We start from the raw sequence: 21449 nt of genomic DNA, 5'->3' as shown, positions 1-21449 counted from the left end.
AGTCACCACAAATTATGAGCAGGAGTAGGACATGTCCAGAAGTGTGCTTTAAAAAAATAATCGCCTTTTATAGAATGGATTGGGGATGGAAAAAAACTTGATGCAAAAATGCCAGTTAGAAACCTACTGAAGTAGTCCAAGTTAAAGGGAATGAGACCTGGAGGGGAAATAAATAGGAAGATAGAAATTTGAGAACCAGTATTAAGATAAGATCACCATGATTTGGCTAAAAAAAAAAAAAAAGCAGGGGCCAAAAGAGAGACAAAAATACTGAGGCAAGGAGTCTGGGGAAATCTTGATGACACGAACAAAGGAAAATCACAAGAGGGAAAAAAGCAGGTTTAGGAGATGGCAAGTTCCTTTCAAACGTCCTTAGGTCTTAGATCAGTGAAGAGTCCCAGCTTTTCCATGTGGTAGTGTTACCAACCAGGGTCCTTGGACTTTTTAATCAACAGAAATCGGTAAGAGGCCTGATGAGGAATTCAGGCAAGGGTATATTGGGACACGTGTGCTGCAGCACCAGAGAGCAAAACAAGTAACAGGTTCCCTTGCTGCTCAGGCTGGGGTGGAGAGGATGGGGAATACAGGGCGTGAGCTGAGCTGGTCCCTTAAATGGAGCAAGGGTAGGGGAGGATCCGGGGGTCAGGCCCAGGGATACCTTAGGGGGTCTGCCCACACCCCCCTTGGTGGTGCCATGTGCAGAGATCATGCCTGGTACCCTGCTTTTGCTCCTGGCACCTCAGAAGTGGCGGTTGGGTTTTGGCCTTTTTGTATCTTACTGTTCATGATTTGCCTCGACTGCTAATGTGTGCAGTTATTTTTAGTCTCTTATAGTTTCTTTGTATTCTGTTGCTCCAGGAAATGTTTGTCCAGGTGCAAACGCTGCAGCAAAGCGTCCCAGGTCCCGCGTCCCAGCCTGTCTCAGTAGCTGCAGCGCTGAAACTAAAGTGCCTTTCCCACCCCAACACCTCTGTCTTCTGCGAAAATGAAATCGCTACTGGGTTTTGAACTAACTTATATGATTAAACACAGTTTCTCACACCTCTCAGGAAAAGTAGTGTCTGCTATCTGATAAAAATAGCATTTACATACATTATCCTCTGTAGAAACTGATCCACAAGTCCTGTCTTGGCTCCAGGCCACCAGGTCATGGAAGGAGAAACTGTCTTCTTAGACTCTTCACTTCCTTGAGAAAAGTTTGCACATCATAACTCATAAAAATCCTGTGACTATTCTGCAGTCACTTTTCATGAAAACCAAATAGCTGAGAAAATCTAAACTGCGCCAGCACTAGCGCATCTGACCAGAAACATCACAGCACCTGTGCTGGGATGCGCTGGGTTGCAGCCCCGCCACATCCTCCTCCACCCAGGAAGCCGAGCGCAGAAGTAAAACTACATTTCCCGGCGACCCCTCCGGGGCAAGGCGCGCGAGGGAGGGCGGGGAGGGGGCGGGCCTCTGTGTGAATTGCTTTCCTATTGGCGCGCAATCCAGAGGGCCGTGTAAGCCTGTCGGCGATTGGGTGGGTTCGTGCACGCTCCGTGGCGCCGCGACGCCCGGGATTTGACTTGTTTTTCGGTTGGGCTCTCGGCGTCCGCGGCTCCGTGCGGCGTGAGTGGAGTTCCGGGTTTCCGGCTGAGGGTCGGGGAAGGGGCTTCGGGAAGAGAGGGCGGGTGCGGGGGAAGTGAGTACGGGAGAGTGCGCGGGAGAGGGGCGGGAGGCTCGTGGGGGCCGGGGGCGGACAGCTAGCGTCTGCGGGAGGGCTTTCGGGGCGCTGGGGGGCTGAACCCCGGAATCACGTCGGGGCCAGATGGAGAAAGGGGTGCGGCAGGTGGGCGTTCTGGAGGTGGGTCCCAGATTCCCTCACCCCGCGCCGGTCTCAGCATCAGCTTCCTCGTCGGTATAGTTGAGGGATGATAAAAGCACTTCGCAGAGTGGTGGGGAAAAGGAAATAATGTCGAAGTTCTGAACGGATGTGAATTGAAAGCAGACCAGCTATGAACATATATGTGCCTAAACAAGAGTGTCACAGAGATGGAGGGATGGAAGGTAGCTGAAATCCAACAGGACGTCTGTAAACTAGGGCATCGCATTTTGGGGAGATACAAGGATGTACTTATCTGCGGAGAACACACACCCTCGCGGGAGAGGTGGTGGCCACAACGAACTCTACTGTGTCAGCTTTCAGAGAATTATAAATACGGTTCCTATGCAGTTAGAGCATTCCTAATGGAGAGACTCAGGGAAGAAAGGAAGGTGGTATTTAAATTGTCATGTAGTGAAATTATGAGTTGAGGGGATGGTATTGCTCAGTGGTAGAGCGCACGCCTAGCAATCACAAGGTCCTGGGTTCAATCCCCAGCACCACCAATAAGTAAATAAACAAACAAACCTGATTACCTCCTCCCCTCCCTCTCCAAAAAATAAATAAATTTAAAAAATTATGAGTGGAGGGAACTATGTTCCAGCAGGAGGGGCCCTCCTGAAAAAAACGCATGGAAACAAAGTTATCTGGAAACCTCGTGTGCATTCAAGGAGTAGAGGAAATAAGGCAGGAGAGAGAGGTCTGGTCCTTAAGTGAAAAGCCATGATGTCTATCTAGGCTGAGTTTGATTTAGTGCGTTAGACTGACGAATTTTATGACTTCTGAGAAGGTGGTCCGGGGAGAACAGTTAAGGCATTGGAGTAGGGTGCTTGAGATGTGGGTTTCCTGAATTAACAGGTCCTTGTCAGAATGTGCAGGATTTTCATACGGTTAGATGAGAGGGTCAAGAGGAGGAGTAATGGAGCGATGAATTTAAATTTTCAAGTCCAGGTTGCTTGAAAGATGCTGAATTAGTAACTGAAATTGAAACGTCAGAAGGAGCATGTTTGGATGATAAAGGTGATGAATTTGGTTTAGGAAGTGTTAGCTTTGAGGTACTAAAAAAATACATGATTTGAATGATTGCTTTTTATAATAAAGAGTTTTACTGCTCAATTTTGACCACATCTCTGGGTTCATGACCCAGAAGTGAGCTGCTTCAGCCTGAGATTTTTTTGTTTTAAGTTAAACATTTCAAGCTCCAATGGGACAATAGGTGAAAATGTCCATTATATAATTGAAAATTCAAGTCAACGGATTGAAAGAGATGCCGTTTATTCATTAAACAAGTAGTAGTTAGCTACTCTTTGCCAGGTGGTGGTTTAGGTGATAGAGGTAATCATAAAAGCAGTAAGGATGTTCCCAAAGAAATGGGTAGAGGAAGTAGTAGGGAGAGTTGAAGACAGAAGCTTTTGAACCCAGAGAGTAAAATTTTCAGTAAAAACAGCAATAATATTTTAATTTATTGAGTGCTTATATATGTGGACATGTGCTCAGCCTCAGGCAAGTTTTACTGAACCTCTAAACCTCAGTTACTTACTAGAAAACGGGAGTAATGATAGAATATATGTTACAGATTGGTGTGAGCAGACATTTACTGGGTAGAGAAACACAAGAACGGAATATTATGTCACCTCAACTAGCTCACGATCAGAATGGACTGACAGTGAGCTTGATGAGGAAGCTCTGCCCAAAGCTAATTAAAACAAAGCTTCTGCCTTTTCCCATCCCCTCCTCCTCTCCCCTCTCCTCTTCTCTGTCCCGCCCTTCCCTCTTTCCTTCACGTAATGAGGTATTTATTCCTTCCCAGACGGTGAACTTTATCCTGAAGATTTCTGTGACAAGATTGGCCTATGTTATCAATTGGAGAGGAGATTGTGAATGAACCTTTTAAAGCTTTTAAGTAATTTTTTTCTTTCCCCAAAATAAAACAATAGTCACAGCACACCAGATAAACATAATATCAATGGCTTTGTATTTTATCTTAAATGTAGCATAATGGAGCCTCTACCCTAATTTCCACTTAATTCACTTGCTTATTAGAAACTTTTCTGTATCTCCCTCTCCTGTAATTTCAACAAAAAGACTGCAGATTTGTTCTGCATGTAAATTTGTGGCAGACACCTTCATAGTAAGACTGTGCTTATCCATCCAAATACTAAATGCCATTCTGATTTTCTTTGAAAATAATAAGGAAGAATGCCTTGGTAGAATTTCAGGGCTTGCAACTACTTGAAAGAATACTGTTTTCTGAAACGCCACTTTCTGATGATGTTGGGGGGGAACCAGTCTGTATGTCCTGTAGGGTTTTTTCTGTTCCTGACCCCTCGCTCTCAATTTTTGTGTCTTTTGACAGGTGTTTTGAAAGGACAGCATGAACTTCACCCCTACGCGGTCTCCTGTCTGCAGAAAGTAAGGAATTTGCTTCTTTTTGTGTTGTTGATGTAGAGAACCCAGACTTTGTCACCTGGGTACACGCTGGCTTAGGAGCTAGAAGGGTTTGGGAAGCACACTTCCAAACTCTGGATTTGGACTGTATTAGACCTCATTTCTCTGTTCTTATTATGTGGAATTTAGATTAAACACTGGGCCATAGTGCATGTTAATACCAGAGATCCAGACAGTTCGAGTGGGCCTGGGCCAGTGCCGGTGGGTCCTGGATTCCAGAGCAGACAGCCAGCGCACAGACACAGCTCTCCTGACACCTCACCCTGGCCCTCAGGCCACGCCTGTCTGCCGAATAACAGGAATAGTTCTTTTGTTCGTCTTAACCTGTTTCCCACAGTTGCTATAAGGCAACCCGTTTTCAACACTTGAAGCAAAGTACGGTAGTATTCCTGTCATAAGCTTTAAATGACTGAGAAGACACTTCCCTTCCTCCTGCTGGCTGAAAGTAAATTTTAGTACCTTTTCTGTACACGCTCACTTATGGGAAGTGCTGCCCGCGACCCGCGTTAGCTGCAGCTCCGCGCTTCTGGTGGGAAGTGTCTCCTCCTGTGCTGTTATGCTGTAAATTACGGGCAGTTAGCCAGACCAGACGGGTTCTCACGTGAGGCTTTCTCCACTTCTGTGTCACTTGTTGTCTAACTTTCATTGTTTCAGCTTAAGCCTCTTGTTTGCTAAAAGCAAACCAACAACCTCTCTGTTCCAACCTTTGGTTTGCCTTTGATCTTGGCTAGTCTTGGTCTGTGTGATTCAGGTCTCTGATGCTGGAGACTAGGATCCGGTGGCTTGTGTGGTTATAACCAGGCTGTTTTCTACCCGAGTGTTGGATTTATCATTCCCTTCCTTAATAATTTTGCCACTTATTTAACTGTCCCTAAAAATAAACTTTTATTTTGCAAGTTCTAGTTTTAAATAAATGGTAATGTTTTCCGTATATTCACCTACATACGTTTTTCCATTTAATATTGTTTGGGTGATTCATTCATATTCATACACGTGTCCCTGATTCATAGTTTCTATAGCTTTGACGAATACTCCATGATCTGCATATACCACAGTCTATGCATTTTCCTGTCAAATGGACATTTGGAAGGTTTACCGTTTGCGTTGTCACAGTGTCACTATGAGTGTATCACCTGGTATGTGTGTGCAGACGAGAGAAATCGCAGTTTCACTGATGCTGCCAGTTTACGCTCTGTGATCTCACCAGGTACACTGCGGGGGCGGCGGCATGTGCGTGTTCCTGCTGCTGCGTGCCTCACAGTATCAGACTTTCTAACCGTCACTATCCGTTCTTAGTACATATCCCTGTCATCGTGTTTTTTGTTTTTTAACGAACTTTTTTACTCTAACTTGAATCCAGCTTTAACCCTTTAATGCCTGGAAAGCAGTTCACGAGATTATTCACAAATCTGTAACATTAAACTTCCAAGGTTTGTGAGCACATGAATTATAAGCACTTTAAGAACATAAACCTTTTTTTATTTAAGAAGTTATAAGGTCTCATAAACGTTCAGACAGTTTAACGAACATGTCCTTTCTAATCTCACGCAGGCTGTCTGCTGCCTCCAAACATGAGGCTGCCAGTGGCTTCAGTGGTTCCACCAGGTGGAAGGGCGTGTCCTTCTCTGATTCAGTGCAATCTACTCCCTTGCCTTCTGTCCAAGATCGTCTGGCCGTCCTCTGCCCTTCCCAGGAGCTTCTGGAATATTATCAAAAGAAGATGTCTGAGTGTGAGGCGGAGAATGAGGACCTGCTGAAGAAGCTGGAACAGTGCAGAGAGGCCTGTGAAGGGCAGGTGAGCAGGACCCATGCTGCCCTCAAGGCCTCTGGGCGAGCCTGCAGGTGCCAGCTGGTGTCAAGGACACTGTGACAACATTCTCTTCTGATCCCTTCTGCCCCGGCCTCGTCGCCACCTTGTGGGGGCCTCATTGGATTGCGATGCCCCAAACTGCCCCTGTCTAAAACCTTGGTTCTGCACCTTGGTCTCTCTTACCCTTCTGGTTCTTTCTCCCCATCATGTTTGACTTCACTCCAGTGTCACATCCACAGCTCCTGGACTTTTCAGTGTTCTGATTCCTGTGTGTCAGCCTCCGGCCACAGTGTCCTGTCTTACCCAAACCCTCTCAGCTGTACTTCAGTCATCGCTGTCCTTCCCACATGTGACCCCTGGCTCCTTCTGCCCCACCTGTACTGCTGGGGCCCTCCCTGTGGCTGAGCCCCGTCCTCCATCCCCGTCTCCTGGAGCATCACAGACGCGAGGGCCGTCCTGGGCACTGGAGGGTCAGCAGCAGCATTCTTGGTGCCTGCCCACTGGATTCCCCCTGCACGCTCCCACCCGCACCTCCACCCATAAGCTGTAATGGTCAGGATTGCCCCCAGCTGTTGCCAGATCTCTCCTGGGGCGCACAGGCTAACCCACCTAGCTGTCCTAGAAAGGTCACAGGTGATTGCAGAGTAAATTCATGGTGAACAAGTCATCCGTGTCCTCAGTCGCTACACAGCAGTTTTCTTACCACTGTCCTGGGTTCCCTGTCCTGCTCCCCAGGCCTCCACCCCGTGCCCTCCTTCACTGCCCCTCCAGCCTGCAGGCCCCCCTCTCTGCCATCCGGCAGCCTTACTTCCTGGTTCACGGAGGAAGCACTGGCTTCCTGCCCTCCATCCACACGGTTACCTGCGTCTGTATCCAGCTCCGCCTCCTGACTGCTCCGGGGACAGTCAGGCCGACCTGCGCCAGCACTTTCTCCGCCCCGCCCTTCCCTCCTGAGAAACGCTGCTGTGTCCTCTCGCCTCAGTCTTCCGCTTTTGCCTCTTGTTCGACGTTGGCTTTTTCTCCTCAGTATGTGGACATACTCTGATCTTTCCTGCGTACGTACAAAAGAGGAAGGCCCTTCCCGCTCGGCCCCGGCTGCCCTCTCTGGTGGAGGCCATTCCTTCTCAGCCATCCTTCCGGGACAGCTTGACTTTATCACCTGCTCAGCGGCTCCTTGAGTCTCTGTCGGAGCTGCCCCTCCCGTGGCTCCAGGACCTGGTGCCAAACGTCCCTCTTCTCTCTGTGCCCCTCGCGGTGTGCGTTGGCATCTCCTTTCCGAAGACTCTCCTCCTGTCTTGATTTCGGCGTCATTTTTCTTTCCTAGCGTCTGTCTCACCTCTGACCCGCTCATCTCAGCCTCCGTTCACAGCTCTCCTTCCTCAGTCTTAAGTCAGTGTTCTCCCAGCCTCCACCGGAATGATCGCGTTATGTCTGTGCGGCGGTGCTGCTCCCTGGGGGCGATGCATCCAGGAACCTGACACTGACTCACTTTCCCTGAGCTCCAGGCTCATGTGTCTGTCTGAACTGATCCCCCTTTTCTGCCGCAACCGTGCGCACGCACAGACCACTGCCCCCCCCTCCTCGCCTTCCAGCCGTTTCTTTCTTCCGGTCTTGGTGGGTAAAAGGCGTGGCCTGCAGTTCTGCTGAGCGCCTGCATTCTGTCGTGTTGTGGGACCTGTCAGTTCTGCTTCCTCAATGCCGCTCAGTCCATCCCAAGCTCTCCATCACTTTGCTGACAGTCCTCACACCCCAGTTATGTCTCACCTGAGCTGCCACGCGTCCCAGCCTCCAGTCCCACCTCTGCCCGCTGCTCACTCTTCCTCCGCGGGGGCTGGAATGCTTGCAGACATCCCTAGCAGCCTTCCTTTTGAGGCCAGCTTCCTGAGGCTCGCTCCTCCTGGTGCTGGGCTCCTCCTGGTACTGGACTCTGGCTTCCCACACAGGCTCCGAGCGCTTTCCTCCTGCCCCACTTTTCCTCTCTGCCTTTTTACCGCGCGTGCTCCTCCATTAAAGAATTATTTCACTTCAATTGATGGCGTGTCTGTCTCCCCACACAATTCCTCAGCTGTGTAGGCAGGAGTCATACCTCTTCATCTTTGTTTTCCAGAATTTCATGACAATGCTTATTACATAGAAAGCGTTAAAGAAAGCGTGACTGGAACAGGTAGATCGTGTGGCATCCTGGGTTCTGTTGGCTGTCAAAGATGAGAGGGTGCTGGTGTCACATGCAAATGTCACGCTCACCTGTGGCTTGAAACGCTTCTCTAGGCAGCCTGGTGTTGTCATTTGGATCCAGTGTTGCCGAAGCCATCCATTTTGTTCTTTTTCTACGTGAGCTGACTGCCGCGTCTAATAAGAGACACTCCTGTGAAGCCCAGCATCCTTTCTTTTCTTCCAGCATAAACTGGAATGGGATTTGCAGCAGAGGGAGGAAGAGATCGCTGAGCTGCAGAAGGCTCTGAGTGACATGCAGGTCTGCCTCTTCCAGGAACGGGAGCACGTCTTACGCCTCTACTCGGAGAACGACCGACTGAGAATCAGGTACCGAGTGGGAGAAGGCAAACGCTGGCCTTTATTCCCGAGTCACACTAAATGGGGTACGTTTCTCTGTGGTCCTCCTTAGGTTGTAGTCCCAGGAAGCCAGCTCTGAGATGGAGGTTTGCCTGCACGGGGGTTAGTGGAAAGGCTCTTAGGAGGAACAGTAAGAGCAGAGTTGGGTTGAGGGAGAGTTCGAGCTGTGATGCAGAGCCCACCGAAGTAACAGGCTTTAGCAAACCCCACAGGGAGCGCCAGGCCGGGACTGTCTGTCAAGGCAGGGTGTCGGACTTCTGTGCCCCCAGTGATCAGTCGTTGGAGGCAGGCTGCCACCAGGGAGGGGGAGTAAGCTTGGGGGAGGCAGCCCCCTTCAGTGCCTGGAGAAGGACTCAGCTCCTGGGGGCTGGGCAGCGTGGTCCTGAAGGTGGCAACTGAGCAGTGCTCATGGCATCCACCCCAGTGCACGTCTTCTTTTTGTGGTAAAAGATACTTAACCTAAAACTGACCATTCGAATCATTTTTAAGTGTATAGTTGAGCATCTTTAAGTACAGCCATGTTACTGCAGCTGCACCACCGTCCACATCCAGAACCTTCTCGTCATCCCGTACAGAGTCTGGCCCCGTTAAGTACTAACTCCCTCCCCTCAGCCCCTAGTAACCACCCTCTATTTTCTGTCTCTATGAATTTGACTATTCTAGGCCTCGTATAAGTGGAATCATACAGTATTTGTCCTTTTGTGTCTGATGTATTTCACTTAGTAATGTTTCCAAGGTCCATTCATGTTATACAACATATGTATGAGAATTGTATTCCTTTTTAAGGCCAAATAATATTCTGTTGTACATACATACCACATTTTGTGTATTCATTTGTCTGTTTGTGAACGTTTGCATTGTTTTGACCTTCAAGCTGTTGTGAGTAACACCACTGTGAATATGGGTGTACAAATCCTATCCGGGTTCCTGCTTTCAGGTCTTCTGTGCATGTACCCAGAAGGGGAGCTGCTGGATCAAATGCTAATTCTGTGTTTAATTTTTCTGAGGAACTGTTTTCCACAGTGGCTGCGCCGTTTTGCATTCCCACCAGCAGCGTGCAGGGTTCTGGTTTCTCCGTAAGCACACCAGCCCTCGCACTCTCTTTTTGAACCACAGCCGTCTGGACGGGTGTGGGTAGTAGCTCGTTCCTTTGCTTCGCGTTGCTGGCGCTGAGTGCTGTTGAGTTTGTCCGGTGCTTGTTGGTCATTTGTATGGTTTCCTTACAGGAATGTCTCAGTCCTTCTCCCATTTTTGCATCAGGTTTTCTGCTGTTGTTCAGTTTTAGGAGTCTCTGTATTCTGGGTGTGAGTCTCTTACCAGGCAACGGGTTTGCAGACGTTTTCTCCAGTCCTGAGGTTGGCATTTTACTCTTTTGATAATGTTCTTCGATGCACAGAAGTTTTTAATTTTCATACGGTCCAGTTTGTGTATTTTTCCTTTTGTTGCTTCTGCTTTTGGTGTCATGTCCAAGAAATCATTGCCAAATCCAATATCACTATGTTTTCTTCTGAGAGTTTTATAGTTTCAGCTCTTACATAGGCCTTTGACCCATTTTGAGTTAATTTTTGTATATGGTGTTAGGTAAGGGTCCAACTTCATTCTTTTGCATGTGGATATCCAGTTTTGCCAGGATCGGTTGTTGAAGACTGTCTTTTCCCTATGGAAAGTCAAAAGTTGGGGGGAGGGTGTATCTCAAGTGGTGGAGCACGTGCTTAGCATGCATGAGGTCCTGTGTTCAATCCCCAGTACCTCCATTAAAAATAAACAAACAAACCTAATTACACCCCACTCCAAAAAAAAAGGAAAAGTTGTAAGTCATTTGACCGTCTGTGTAGGACTGAGTCCTGGGTGCGCTGCTGTACTCGGTTGGCCTGTTTGTCTGCCATTGTGCCAGTGCCACACTGTTTTGATTCCTGTAGCTTTGTAAATTTTAGAATCAAGAAGTGTGAGTCCTCCAACTTCGTTCTTTTTCAAGATTTTTTGACTGTTTGGAGTTCCTTGAGTTTCCATATGAATTTTAGGGTGGATTTTTCTATTTCTGTAAAAAATGTTGTTGGGATTTTTATAGGAATTGCACTGTATCTATAGATTGCTGTAAGTAATGTAATATTATGTCTTCTAATGTATAGACACAGGATGTCTTCCCATTTATGTTTTCCTTAATTTCTTTCAACAGTTTTCAGGATACAGATCTTTCCCTCCCTTTGTTAAGTTAATTCCTGAGTATTTTATTTTATTCTTTTTGGTCCATTTCTGGTATCAACTGTCTTAGGCTAGGTTTCCTGGAAAGCAGACTGTGATGGGGATTTGCTGGCAGGAGACCCACTGAGGCGCACTTTGGGAGTAAACCACCTCCACAGGAACGAGGAAAGTCTGATTGGGCAGAAGCTGAGCTTGGATTCAGTTACAGCAGTTCTCAGTCAATACCCCCTGGTGCCCTGAAGCTGGGGTGGCCCCTCAGAGTTCCCTGAGTTGAGGCAAGAAGACTGGCTTTTGTGTCCCCTTGGTAGCCAGGCCCTGGGTGCAGGCTGCCCCTTGGACATGCAGCTGGGCAAGGCGGTCCCCTTCGCCTGAGGGCAGCTCTGGAGAGAGTTTCATCAGTGCTGCCAACAGATGGGGAGCCAGCTATGAAGTGGCTTCCTGCCCACTTTCCTGTCAAGTCCTGAAAATGAATACCTGATGTTTGAAAAATTAGAGCTAAGGTCTAGATAAATCCTGCTTTTAATAACTTTAACATAAGGTTACCATTGCTTTAAAAATAAGTAAGTCAGAAGGGAGATCCTTTAAATGAAGATTTACTTACTCCGGACGCAATGTGTACTTGTCCTCTGAGGACGGCAGGGAGCTCGAGGACAAGAAGAAGATCCAGAGTCTCCTGGCTCTTGTGGGAACAGACACGGGAGAAGTGACCTATTTTCATAAGGAGCCTCCCAACAAAGTAAGTAATCTCCGGTGGGGCTTCGGAAGCTTTTTTGCGAAAGATGGGCTGGGGTCCACATCAGGACAATTTCGGGGCTTGCTAAAGAAGCTGGTAGGAGAATTAGCTACTGTGGGCTCATGTGTATCTAAGTTTCCAGAGTGTTTTCTGTAATTGTGAAGAGCTTTGTGATTTTATTCTTTTTCTTCAAAAACCTTGGGAAGTAGCCCTGTTTACCCCATTTCTCCACTTGGAAACCGAAAGCACAGAGGAGGAGATGTTTTGGATGAGTTTAGAGAGAGCAGCAGGAGCAGGCTGAGTGTGGGAACAAGTTTCAATACTTTCTTTTTTAATCTTTGTTTGTACTGATTACAGAAGTAATGTGTGGTCTTCATTTAAAACACACACATAAATTTCAGGAATCTACGTGGCAGTGTCCCATAATTCTACTCCCAGAGATAAAGCTCTTTTTCCACTCACGCAGCAACGTTCACATGTGCATTTGTGGTTTTCATTCTTCCACTTCTCAAAGCAGCGCTTTAGTGACTGTCTTTATGCATATCCATATGTGCATGCCTGTCTGTGTCTCTTACTTTCCTGAGGCCCTTATGAAAGACTTTTTTTTTAAGCATGCATTGCCAGAGAACCCTTTTTCATTTCTATCGCCAGCACCGGTTTTATCCAGTTTACATTCAGGACACTGCATTTTATCCAGTTGGCTGCTTTGTCCACTTTAGTGTCTCATGTGCATGACATCCTGATTATATCAGTTTCGACCAGTTTAACTTACAAAGTGTTTGATCTGCAGAACTAAGGCTGAGAAGTGCACTGTTACATCTGTCTGAGGGCTGCTTCTGTCCTTGTTTTCACTCCTTCAGGTCAGCGTCCTCCAGACGGCCCTCCAGGCTGTGGAAGTCTGTGAGCAGAATGAGCCTTCAGTTCCCAGACCAGGTACCAACCGCATCATTAGAGATTCTCACTGATGCAGAATTCAAAACCACAGTGCAAACAATTAGACATTTCTTCCTATTGTACAGTGATAATAAATGTTCACAGTGGTGCCTCTGGTGGTCTGAGATCTTACTGAGCTGCCTTTTTTTTTTTGTTTTTTTAAAAATCTTTCCATTATGCTTTAATGAATAAAATAAAAGGTATGTAATTAACGTGTACGGTGATAAGTCATCAAACAGATTCGGACAACTTCTGGAATCACAGACTATTAATTAGCCTCTCTAAGTCTCAGTCTCCTTTTCCTTCTCTTTTTTAATGGAAATCTCTATTTTCTTTCCTTTTCTTTCTTTGGCGGGGGCAGGAGAAGTAATAGAACCCAGGACCTCATGCATGCTAAGCGTGTGCTCTACCACTGAGCTGTTACCCTCTCCCCCTCTTTTTTTTAAATTGATATATAATTAACATATACCATTGTATCAGTTCCAGTGTACAACATAATAATTTGATATTTGTGTGTATTGCAAAATGATCACCACAGTAAGTCTAGTTAACATCCACCACCACACATGTAGTTGCAAGTTTTTTTCTCTTGTGATGAGAACTTTTAAGATTACTCTCTTACAAAGAAAGTGAAAATACTAATTCGAAAAGGCACATGCACCCCAATGTTCATGGCAGTGTTATATGTACAATAGCCCAGATAAGGAAGTAATCTAAATGTCCATCAACAGATGACTGGATAAACAAGACGTGGTATGTACATGCAGTGGAGTACTACTCAGCCATAAAAAGAGAAATTTTGCCATTTACAACATGTGGGTGGACTTAGAGGGCATCATGCTTAGTGAAGTATCAGAGAAAGACAAATGCTATGTGATATCACTTATATGTGGAATCTGAAAAATAGAACAAGCTAGTGAACATAGAGCAAAAAGAGACAGACAGAGAACAAACTGGTGATTACGAGCAAGAAGGGGAGGGTGGGGGAGGGGATTAAGACGTACAAACTACTGTGTAAAATCAGTGAGCTACAAGGATCTATTGTACAGCACAGGGATTATAGCCAATACTTTATAATAACTATAAAGGGAGTATAATCTGTAAAAACATTGAATCAGTACGTTGTATGTCTGAAACTAGTAATATCATAAATCAAGTATATTTCAATTAAAAAAAGGAAAGCAAAAAAAGATTTACTTTCTTAGCATGAGCTGCTTAGTCAAAGAATTAAAATATCTTCGGTGAAATTTTAATGTTGCTTATTTCTATGTTTTTTGTTTTATATATATATTTATTGGAGTATAGTCAGTTTACAATGTGTCAGTTTCTGGTTGCTTATTTTTAAAATAATCTTACTTTTTGAAAACTGGGTTATATATCATAACTAGAACGTTTAGATTTAGTTTTTTATTCCTTTCCCTTTTTTTAAAAAAACAACTTTATTGTGTTATAATTCCTGTGCAATATTCCTTACCCTTTCTGATTAAATAAGATTTTAAAAGAAAATAGTCACAACTGCACAGGGAAATGTAGGAGCTTATTCTTCAGAATGATGCACGTTGTCGTCAGGGTGATGTCCCGGCAGGGCCCCGTGAGAGAGCCCTGCTATAACAGTTAAGCGCTGTAGTTACTGCGCGTCGTCCTCTTTCTTCCTTTCATTCTCCTGCAGGTAAAGGAAACCAGACTCCTCTGCAGAGGTCGTGTTGGTGCTTGAACAGCAGAAAGCAAAGCTGAGTAAAGGTCTCCATTAACTCTTCTGTTTTAGATTCTAAAGGAAGGAGAAGAAAACCAGCAACGAGAGAGAAGGAGGAGAGCGCAGAGCAGCAGCAGAGAGACGTCTCGTCCCTCATCCTGCAGGTCAGGGCCGAGCCGCTCTGTCCCCCGGGCTTCGGGTGACGAGCCCTCGTTGGCGGGTGCTGCCCAGCCCCGCCCCCTGGTGCCTCGGCGCGGCACCGCGTGGCTGGAGAGCCGGGCTGCGCCCCACCTCCCGGGGCTGGTACTTCACGCCCTCATCCGGCCTCACCCTGGGTGCCGCTCTTAGCCTTTAGGTCGTGCAGCTTGCACGCCGAGCCCCCCAGCAGAGCCACCAGTCTGGACTCCCTGTGCCGTTGGCCCAGGGACGCCCAGAGTCGCAGTTGTCGGTCCCAATGGATTGACCTCTGGGGACACGTCCGTTCGTTTGGTGCGTGTGTTCTGAAGTCTAGGAAAGTAGCCCATCGCCCTCTGACCCCCTGGTGATTGGGTGTCACTTGCAGCCATGACTTTTCACCTGGTTACTCAGTTCCTGTCCTTATGGGGGGTGTTCTGTTGATTTAAATGACAGTTTCTGCCTTTGGCCAGTATCTCCATTGAGGGTCATGACAGCCAGACTCAGAGAGGGAAATTACATCATACTCAATTTGCTCTACTTTTTAAATGGAAAAAAAATAGCTGTATTCTTTGTGTAACTAGGCAGTGTTAAAAGGGAGACCATCCTAAAACCAGAAGGGGAGCTGGTGGGAAGGTGAGACCCCTGGGGCCAGGGGAGCTGGGTTTTCTCGCATTCCCACGGGGTGTAGGTGCTTTGCTGAGTGTGGACAGTCTGGTCTCACGCAGCCTCACCCCACTCACAGGACACTGAAGAGGGTACAGTTGAGATTTTCCTTCTATTTGTTTTTTTGTTTGTGGGGTTTGGTTTTGTTTTTAAATTTTCCTGGAGAGGCTCGCTTAGAGGTGAGAGCTGAGTGGGCGCAGGCAGGAGTGGACACCGCGCCCTCCTGCCCTCCAGGTGGAAGCACTGCAGGCCCAGCTGGAGGAGCAGACCAGGCTCTCCCGGGAACAGGTGGCAGGGCTCATGGAAGACAGACGGATCCGCATCGAGGAGATTCAGGTGCATCAGCAGAGAAATCGGGACAAAATCAAAGAGCTTACCAAAAAGTGAGTGTTCACGAAAACGGTACCTGACGCGTTTGAAATACTTTCCAGACGGATGCCATCAGTCTGGCTGGAGGACGGGGGAAAGCCCCTTAAGTTGGCTTTCCTGTCCTTGGCAGCGCAGGTCCCGGGGCTGCAGAAGGTGTCTTGCTCAGACCCCCTGCCTCTGTGCAGCGGCAGCCCCACGCCGGCTGTCCCGCCCTCCCCCTTTCACCCATCAGAGCGCCCCAGCCCGCTCTTGGTGTTAAGAAGCGTCCTCTTCTCCACCGCGGCCGTGTCCGCCTCAGCGTGACCGCGCCTTCCTTCTGTTTGACTCCACGCAGCCGCGCAGAATGGTGCAGACGGTCTGCACTCCCATTCCTGCTGCCTTCCCCGCCTCTCTGCAGGCTGCTTCCGTCCCCCGCGCTTCTAGGTGGGCCCAGTCCAGGGTCATCGCTGACTTCTCAATTTCTGTGACCGCCTAGCTCTCCCCGGTCCCCACTGTAACTAGTGTCCTTCTGCACGTGGGCGCCTGCAACTGCCCCCGCTTTGGGGTCCGTCTCCCCCAGTTCCTGCAACGCCCGTGTCTCTCGGGCCTTCTGCCTCGCTCACCCTGCTCAGCCTGCTCTCTGCTCCCAGGGGCCAGAGCTGTGCTGCAAGGACATCTGTGGTTGAGTGTGTTTGAACACCCCAGGTTTACCGTGGCTGAAACCAGGCTTTCCCAATAGGCACCGCCCCCATCTCAAACCTGTGACTTCATTCTTTCCCCCTTTAGTTTAATGCGCACACAGCCGCCTCGTCTCCCTGGCTGGAAGCCTCAGAATGATGCCCGGCTCCCTGCTCCCTTCTTCCCTGACCCCAGGCCTGTCGGGTGTGAGCCCGGGAAACCTCTCCCGGGCGTCCTCTGCCCTCCAGTTCTGACCCTGCTGGGTCGGGCTGTGACCTTGTTCAGATTGGTGCCCTCAACTGACTGCTGCTGTCACCGGTCTTCCCGCTCCTCCGCCCTCCCCGTGTCTTCTGGTGGAGCCTGGTGCTTGGCCATCAGCGTGAATTGTTAGGGACTCCACCCCCTCCCCCGTCCCAGCTGCTCCTCTGTTGCTGTGGGTCCCCCATCCTCCAGCCAGACTGATGGCATCTGTCGTTCACAGAACACTTGCCGTGTGGCAGGCACCTCGCTGTGCATTGTCACCTTCTCTGAAGGCGTTCCCCTGGTGGAATTCGTCTCTCCTCGGTGTCTCCCTATTTACACACACACACACACACACACACACACACACACACACACACACACCTGAGTAAATACACATATATATTCACCTGGTGATAGCTCCTCTTCTCACGCCGGTGCCATGTCATCACTTCCCCTTATCTGTGTACCGTGTTACTCAGGAAGAGAGCTAAGTGCGTCTGACAGTGTTTGTTCAGTGGAAAACTGCAGAGGTTGCCTCACGGTATTTCTCCCTTTGCAAGCAGATTGATCATTTGATACAGTATTTTTCTAGGCGTCGGTCGATGTTAAACCGACGAGTTGCTAACTCTGAGAGACGTCCTCTGTTGAAGACAGAAGCATCGTTTGTCTCTTCCTGAATCTTAGTGGTCAGCGGGAACCTGCTTACTCCCTTGTGTGTGTCCAGTAGTTGGTGCTGTCCTTGGTGACCTGGTGGTGGCGGGCCAGAAATAAGTGATAAATAAAGTTCCACAAGTGCTGAGCCGTAACGGGCGCGGGCTTAAGGTGGCAGGGAGCTTCAGAGAGCAGAGAGACTGGTAAGTGGGCGGAAGTTGTTACGGTGACTCCAGAGAGGAAGTTGATCTTGAAAAAAGGACAGGATATGATGCCGAGCAGTTTCCACGTGGCGCACAGCACGGACAAAAGCAGAGCTGTCCTGACATTTCAGGACCTGCGCTGACCCTCCGTCACAGCACCAGGACCAGTTCCTCGCCGTGGAGCCGAGGGCCTGGAGCAGCCCAGACTTCCGCAGGCCGTGTGCAGTTGTCTGTAGTCCTGCTAACGGTGGGGCCTGAAACGAAGGGTCAGGAAGGTATCTGCCGAGACCAGCGTGTGAAGCATTGTGGGTGCGTTACACCCTGTCCAGCCAAGTGTGTGAGGGCGCCAGTGGTCAGGTTAAAAGTGTTTTTAAAACTGCAAATAGTATTTTACAGAGTTTATATTTTGTACAGGCGTTGGTGGGGGAGGTAATTGGGTTTATTTCTTTGCCCTTAGAGGAGGGGCTGGGGATTGGACCCAGCACCTGGTGCACACTGAGCGCGCGCTCCGTCAGTGAGCTGCACGTTCCCTCTGGCACGGTCTTTACAGAACCTTTGTCCTCGCTTTGTTTGGAGTAAGTGTGTCAACGTGCTGTAGACGCCGCTTCATGGCCACATTTGCGCTCTCTCTCTCAGTCTCCATCACACCCAGGAGCTGCTGTATGAGAGCACCAAAGACTTCTTGCAACTCAGATTTGAAAACCAAAACAAAGAGAAGGCGTGGATGTTGGAAAAGGATCATCTGGTGTCAAAGATGAAGCAGTACCAGGTGCAGTGTAAGAAGAAAGAGGACAGAATGGCCAAAGCTCGGCCTGTTTGTGAGAGTCATCACAACCAAGATGACTATGTTAAGGTAATTTACCTCAGAGAAATTGTTCATTTTTCTAGAAGAGCTGAAGGAGCTCAGAATTCCAAGAACCCGTGATTGTCATGTAAGACCCACTCAGCGCAGAGGCTGTTGTAGCAGCAACCTCGGGAAATGAGTTTCAAGCAGTGGCAGCATTTGGGGATTTAGGAAATTGCAGTGTCGACTGGTGGAGTGATTCCACAGATACTTCCTGCAGCCCTACTGCGTGCAGCCTGGGCTCTGGGGCTGCGGTTGTAAACGCGCAGGGCGAGGCCTGCCCCCGTGGCACCTGCATTTTAACGGGTGAGAGGGAACAGAAACATGGGCAAATACCCAAGAGAATGGTGGGCTGTAAAAAAGTGCTAGTGAGGAACCAAAAGAACTATGTGGAGATGGCATGCTGTCGCTGGACGCGCACTTCTGTAGAGGCGCAGGTCTGGGGCTCGCCGCGACCTGGGGCCGAGCTGGCCGCGTGGACGCGGGTGGAGCCCCGCAGGCGGAGGGCAGGTCAGGGGAGGCCGGCCCCGGCCCCATCACCGTGGTCGTGGAGGAGGGAGCACGGGGCAGGTGGCGCGCGGAGGGCGGCCAGCAGATACCTCACAGGGCCTTCACGGTCCTGCTGAGAGCGTCGCTCCAAACACCGTCATGTCTCAAGGATTGTGTGTGAGGAAGTGACACCTGGTTGGGGTTTTCCAGGATCGTTCCGGCTGCTCAGTGGAACACGTAAAGTGTTGTTCCTGTTTTTTTCTTTTCAAAGAAGAACTTCAGAAATGTGTCCCAAAACATACATTGTAATGTTAATGTCTTACTTGATATAATTTTGAACTCCATTATCTGAGTCTTCCCAGAGCCAAAAATACTTGTTTTATTTGAAAGAATTTCTACTATGTACACTTTGGGAAAAAAGCTGAGAGAACCCTCTAGAAGCAGGTTTCAGGTGCTCTCGAGTTCCTTGCTGCTGTTCCTTGACTCACTGTGTATTTCTAGAAACCCTTCCTGTCTTTAGCTAAGTGCGATTTGAGTTCCCTGAACTACAGAGCAGAGTGTGAACGGTTCTCTCCCCGTTTTGACCTGCAGTCCCTGAAGGATAAGCTGCTGCAGGAGAAGCGGCTGTCCGGCATGTACCGAGAGCAGTGCGTTTCCCTGGAGGAGGAACTTGCCCGAATCCGCGAGGAGGAGGGAGCGAGGAGAGAGATCTTTAAGGTATGAGAGGGCGGCGGACGGGCAGCGCAGGGCTCGGGGCTGCGCGCCTCACCCCGCGGGCGCCCTCCTGTCCCCGTGTGCAGGACCGCACCAGCAAGATGGGGAGGCGCCTGCAGGTCATGACGAAACGCTACGAGGCCTTGGAGAAGCGGCGCGCCTTGGAAGTGGAAGGCTTCAAGACAGACATCAGGGTTCTCCGGCAGAAACTGAAGGACCTGGAGCAGATGCTCTATAAGGTGACTGACCCCAAATCACCGGAAGGGAGAGCAGAGGTCCACGTGAGGGGCCCGGGGCTGGGCCGCCTCGCCCTCCTCTCGTTTCACAGCCCAGGACAGGGGACAGAGCAGCCTGAGATCATTGACTGAGGCAGCCTGGGCTTCATCTAAGCTCAACTCCGTCTAAGCAGAAACTTTCACACACACACGCCCCCCCCCCCGAAGTGGATTCAGAGAACTGTGTCTGTTTTACACGTGGGGAAGGCGAGTAATCGAGTTAAAAAAAGGGCTTCCTCCCTGGCAGACGTGTCTGTATGTGGACTGCCGTCAGACCTGCCCGGTCCCCCGCGTGTGCTGGACGACCGCGGGGCCACGTGGGGACCTGCAGAGCGGAGGGGTGCTTGCTTTCTCTCTTGGGCAGGTTTACCAGTACTGCTCATGCTGGTCTCTTCCTTTTGCGCGTCGTTCCCTGCTGACTGGCCACGATGTCTCGGCTCCTTCACAGTCGGGAGGGCGCGCAGGGGCCTCGAGCCCTTCCTGCTGCGCCCTGCTCGACGACGTCCTTTCTCTGCTCCTCGCCGCGCAGACTGAGGACCGACTGTCCCGTGCCCGCAAGTCCCGTGGGCAGGAGCGGCGCAGCCCGGTCTGCAGGGCGAGCTGAGCTCTGTCCTCCGGCGTGTGCCGTAACCAGTTCTTCCTTTTCTTTTTTTTTCTCCCAAATGTCTAGGCAACACTTAACACCCGGGCCAACCAGGATCTTGCCATTCTGTGTGAGGTTCGAGACAGCAGCCGACGGGCACACAAGATCCAAGGAGAACTGAGGAACCTCAAGTCCAAAGTATTCGGTCTGGAGAAGGATCTCAGGCTGTGCTGATGGGTGTTCAGGAGCAGCCCCGCCTGGAGCAGGGCCACCTCCTCACGGCGGAGGCAGCTCGTCTTCTCCCAGGGGCTGTCGGCCCAGAGCTGCCTCGAGTGCTGGCGTCCGTTGTGAGGAGACAGGGTGAAGGATCGGGGACCCCTGGAAGAGCTCTTTCTGCGTTCCGGGCTTTATGATTTTTGCTGTCCTGTTGACTTTTTCTGTGGGTTTTTTTTTTTTTTTTTTTTTGGATCTGGATTATAACCTGAATTACAGACTTTCCCACATTCTCTCTCCCATGTATAATGACAGGGTTTTTTTTTTTTAATTCTGTTTTTTTATAAGAAGACAACAGCAGCTTAGGAAGAAAGTATTTTTGCTGTGAGCATGGCTGAGTGTCAGTGCGAGGAACCCTTTCCCAGGAGATAGTGACGCCCACTGAGGTTGCCCTCCTTCTGGGCAGAGGCTGCAAATCACGGCCTGTCAGCCCGGGAGGCTGTGACTCAGTTATCCCGCCAGCCTCTCCCGAGCTGCAGGGCCCGAGTTCCCTTCTGGACGCGCAATCTCGTGAAGTTTCGCCAGAGGGCGCCAGAGACCGTGCTCTTGAGCAGAATGTTCACCTGGGACGTGACAGTGCCGCTTGGTAAGAGCGAGTGAGACTGACTCTGTCCCTGTGTGAGCAGTTTGGTGTGCAACCAACACCAGGGTCTTTTTAAAAATAATGTGTATATTTTAAATAAAGTACGTAATTGAAAATATTCTATTTGAGTTTTCTGTAGTTTCTTGTTAAAACCATGTTTCCACTTTGTTAATGACTCGGTCTTCTTACCTGTTCCACGGACCACACAGGGCTGTGCACAGACGACAGTTTTCCTAAACGCATCCCTTGAAATCATCTCGTGTTTGGAGGCAGCAAAGATGGTACAGGACGATGGCACTAAAACCATACCCGTTTTCCCATCTCTCTCTCTTTCAGGCGATTTGCTGTGCACTTGGGGCGAGGTAGTTGTGAAGCTGCCTGGACAGCCCCTGGGAATTCAGTTGGCCTTGGCTTGTTACGGCATCATTCTGATTTGCCCACGACAAGGGAAAGAACCCAAGTTTCCGTATT

At 49.3% G+C, this 21449-nt stretch overlaps 1 protein-coding gene and 1 long non-coding RNA gene across 4 annotated transcripts; one reads left to right on the top strand and one right to left on the bottom strand.

The window, feature by feature from the left end:
• Positions 1-1543: 1543 nt before the first annotated feature.
• CCDC77 (coiled-coil domain containing 77) lies at positions 1544-21099 on the top strand. 3 transcript variants are annotated; one of them, XM_010996422.3, is made up of 12 exons: positions 1544-1611; positions 4221-4276; positions 5864-6107; positions 8521-8663; positions 11535-11631; positions 12489-12561; positions 14327-14418; positions 15329-15477; positions 17854-18070; positions 19142-19267; positions 19351-19503; positions 20210-21099. In XM_010996422.3, the coding sequence occupies exons 2-12, from the start codon at positions 4239-4241 to the stop codon at positions 20354-20356; spliced, it is 1479 nt and encodes a 492-aa protein (XP_010994724.2). In that variant the 5' UTR covers positions 1544-1611; positions 4221-4238; the 3' UTR covers positions 20357-21099. The 3 variants fall into 3 exon arrangements, with proteins under 3 accessions (XP_010994724.2, XP_031300217.1, XP_064334977.1); XM_031444357.2 differs by lacking the exon at positions 1544-1611 and adding an exon at positions 1667-1684; XM_064478907.1 differs by lacking the exon at positions 1544-1611 and adding an exon at positions 3750-3767.
• LOC135319297 (uncharacterized) lies at positions 5770-7942 on the bottom strand. The gene is made up of 2 exons (XR_010377770.1): positions 6984-7942; positions 5770-6011 (listed from the first exon to the last, which is right to left on the bottom strand). It is a non-coding gene; the product is annotated as an uncharacterized LOC135319297 (long non-coding RNA).
• Positions 21100-21449: the final 350 nt, after the last annotated feature.

This window comes from Camelus dromedarius, chromosome 25, assembly GCF_036321535.1.
Source record: "Camelus dromedarius isolate mCamDro1 chromosome 25, mCamDro1.pat, whole genome shotgun sequence".
Lineage (NCBI taxonomy): Eukaryota > Metazoa > Chordata > Mammalia > Artiodactyla > Camelidae > Camelus > Camelus dromedarius.
Note: the sequence above shows the minus strand (reverse complement) of the source record. Positions and strands in the feature narration are given on the sequence as shown.